Raw genomic sequence first — 3,524 nt, 5'->3', positions numbered from 1 at the left:
ATCTACACCCTCCGGAACCAGGAGGTGAAGAGTGCCATGAGAAAGTTGTGGAGCAGAAAACTGGGAACCCAAAATGCAAAGATGTAGGACCACAGTCATGTTTCCAAAGGATCGGAGAAAACTGAGCATCTTTCCCTGTGATTTCTTTTGTGACAATTCCTCACAACCTGCCTTTTAAAGGACAGCTTGCTGGGAGCTCCTGCTGTAATGAGGAAGGCACTAAAGGTTTATTTGTTGAGGGGAAAGACACTGTGAACTCTGTGATGAGCTGGCATTCCCTGTCTATGCTTTGTCAACAAGCACAGGCCCAGACCAGGGCCTCCTGAGCACAAACTCAACACCAGTGTTGAAATAAATACTGTCAAAAGGACTGAAAATGTTGTCCAGGCAGAGCATCCCATTAAAAAAAACAAACACAAACCCCTGATATTATGAGGTAGTTGAGTCCTTTGCTGATGCAAGTAATGGGAGAGGAAACTTCTCCCCTTTCCTTCTCATCTCAACAAATCCTGCCCATAGCAGGCGGTGGAATGACATGGTCTTTAAGGTCCCTTCCAACCCAAACAGTTATTCTACAATCCCACAAGTCTATTTACTTCTCCCATCCCTGCTGCCATCCTTCCAACCATCCCCTCTATCTTTCAGCTCGGCCTCATGTCTTTTATTTTCATCCTTAGACTAATAGAGAATCACACATCGAATTAAACACACTTTCCTGACTGTTAAAAATTAAGGAGTCACCACAGTAGGGCTTTGGAGGCACAAATTCATGGGAGAATAATAATAAAAATGAACTGTTTAGCAACTATTCCAGCAGCCACCACAACTCCTTGCCTTAAGTAGGGTTGAAGGTTAAAAGGTGTCCCTGGTCCGAGATAGGGTCGGGATAACACACACAAATGTCGTTTATAACAAACACACAAAAAAAATTAGAAATAGATCAATTTTTAAATGCTTTGGAGGTGAACACTAATGGGTTTTTTGGAGGTCTCATTTTTGCATGCTGCTGAGCAAGTATTCCCCCATAGCTTATGGAAGGTCTCACTGAAAGCAGCATTAGGCTTCTCCACATTTTGTTAAGAATTCTTACAAGAACTTCCGACTTGAGTTAAAAAGTTGCTTCTGTGCTTTGCACTGTGGCAGTAAAAATTACTGATAGGCAGAGAGGAATTCACCACAAACCTTTCCAAATTTTTGAAGTCATTTCCTGTGTTACTTCTTCTTTCAAATTTATATTCATCATATTCATTTATATTTATATACATGAGACATGTATGAGCCATCCTATGGAAGAGACATCTTTACTCCAACACTTCTCTCCAGACACTGCCCTAAGAACTGTCCAAAGAACAATTTGAGCTCCTTGTCCACTGATGTTCTCTGGCAAAACTTCATTTGCCTCTGGGATCTCATTACTCCGGAGAGTCTTGGGCTTCTGCTGTGTCATTTATTTCAACTACTTCTGCTACAGAAATAATTGTTCTTGTAGATGCTCTTGCCAATTGGTTTTTTTTTCATAATGGGAATAGCAGACAGAGAGTTGGGTTGTTCTTTTCCGCCACTGCAGGGCTCAGAGCTGGCAGAGATTTCCACTTGCTTTCACAACTTCTGAGCAGCAAATTGCAGGTGAGACATTCTGATGAAACTCCCTGGAGTGGTTTGGGGAGGTCCTTAGAGGAGTGACAGCTAGAGAGCTCTCAGTGGAAATGTTTGGAGATTGTCCCTTTGGTTTCTTCAGGCCTGATGGGAATCCTGCCCTGGAAAAGCAGCATTTCTGGTGAGTGACTTTTGTGGGCTCTATTTGACGATTGAGAAAGAAACCCCCTCAATTCCAGCTTTAGAATCACAGGAGGGTTTGGGATGGAAGGCACCTCCAAGCTCATATTGTTCTGACTCCCCCTGCCAGAGGCAGGGACACCTTTGACTAGATTGGGTTGCTCCAAGCCCCACCCAACGCGCTCTTGAGCCCTTCCAGGGATATCACACAGCAGTGATCCTTGTGGAGTGATCCTTGTGGAGTGCGTGGCAATGCTGCAAAGGTGAATTTGTGTGTGTTTGTCAGGAAAGGAGGGTCACCAACAGCTCATTCACTCCCCCAGTGTCACTACAGGTGTGTTTAGGAGCTGTTCAGGACTAAGTCCAGCACCTGGCTCTTATTTTTACCACCCTCCTCAACTAAAGAATCTCAGCTTGTTATTATTTATGTCAAGAATACATTCGGACTCAGATAGCACTGTTATTCCTTTAGGAAAGTATTGACTTGAAATTGAAATTGTCCCAAAAATACAGCAGAAAAAGAAAAAGCTGAATATTTAACATGCCAAAGGTCAGTTTGTGCATGTCCTGATCCTGCCCCAGGTCTGATGTCACTCTTGCTGTCTCTTTTCTGAGCTCCAGGTCCTGCCTGAGTGGTGCCTGTGGAGAACACAAACAACAGGACCCAGTTCATCCTCCACGGACTGACACAAGACAGGACAGGAGCAAAACTCTGCTTCTTCTTTTTACTCTTCTACACCACTATCACTTTTGGAAACCTGCTCATCATCATGACTATAAGGACAAGTGACCTGCTGAACTCTCCCATGTACTTCTTCCGGAGCTCTTTGTCTTTTGTAGACATCAGTTACTCCACTGTCTCAGCTCCCAAACTCATCCAGGACCTTCTCGTGGAGGAGAGGACCATATCCTTTGCGGGCTGCATGGCTCAGCTGTTGGGGACCCACTTCTTTGGGTGCCCTGAGATCTTCCTCCTCATGGTGATGGCCCACGACCGCTGCGTCGCCCTCTGCAAACGGCTCCACTCCACCAGCATCGTGAGCCCGCATGGCTGCGGCTGCCTGCTGGCAGCCTCGGGGCTGGGGGCTTTGTGCACTCCCTGCTGCAGACCCTGCTGCGCCTCCAGCTGCCCTTTTGTGGGCCCAACAATGGGCTGGACCACTGTTTCTGGCATGGCCACCCTTGGCTGGCGCTGGCCTGCGCTGACACCTATATGCTCTTCCCACATCACAACCGTCACGCTCTTCTTTGGGCCGTGCATTTTCGTCTACCTGCGCCCTTCCACCACCTGCCCGGCAGACAAGGTGCTGTCTGTCTTCTACACCATCATCATCCCCATGCTCAACCCCTTCAGCTACACCCTGAGAAACCAAGAGGTGAAAAACAGCATGAAAAAGTTGTGGAGCAGGACAGTGAAGAGGAGTGAGAAATGAAAGGACACAGGCAATGTTTGTAAGATGACAGGAGCCTAAGACATCATGGGGAGGGAAAGAAAAACTGGTATTGGGTGGAATTTTGGTGATTTGCTGGTGCCAATAACAGAAGAGGAATCTTTCCTTCTTCCTCTGCCACTCCCATTTCCAGTGAAATCATTACTATTCTGATTCAATATCTGTATCAGTATCATGATAAAATGTTCATCAGGGTAAGAGCTAAAAGCTTTCCTACAAGAGTCAGTCTGAATGCTCCCATTTTGATGGATTTCCTATCTTCTGGTGAATGTGCTGTCTCCTTCACTTTTGTTCTCC

At 46.0% G+C, this 3,524-nt stretch overlaps 1 protein-coding gene across 1 annotated transcript; it reads left to right on the top strand.

The window, feature by feature from the left end:
* Positions 1-2,409: 2,409 nt before the first annotated feature.
* LOC113980230 (olfactory receptor 4S2-like) lies at positions 2,410-3,209 on the top strand (the record flags this gene model as incomplete). The annotated part of the gene is given in 3 exon segments (XM_027707468.1): positions 2,410-2,856; positions 2,859-2,988; positions 2,990-3,209. Coding segments are annotated over 3 exon segments (797 nt in total), but the record flags the coding sequence as incomplete, so codon positions are not given.
* Positions 3,210-3,524: the final 315 nt, after the last annotated feature.

This window comes from Neopelma chrysocephalum, unplaced genomic scaffold, assembly GCF_003984885.1.
Source record: "Neopelma chrysocephalum unplaced genomic scaffold, ASM398488v2 Primary Assembly neopelma1_93131, whole genome shotgun sequence".
Classification (NCBI taxonomy): Eukaryota; Metazoa; Chordata; class Aves; order Passeriformes; family Pipridae; genus Neopelma; species Neopelma chrysocephalum.
Note: the sequence above shows the minus strand (reverse complement) of the source record. Positions and strands in the feature narration are given on the sequence as shown.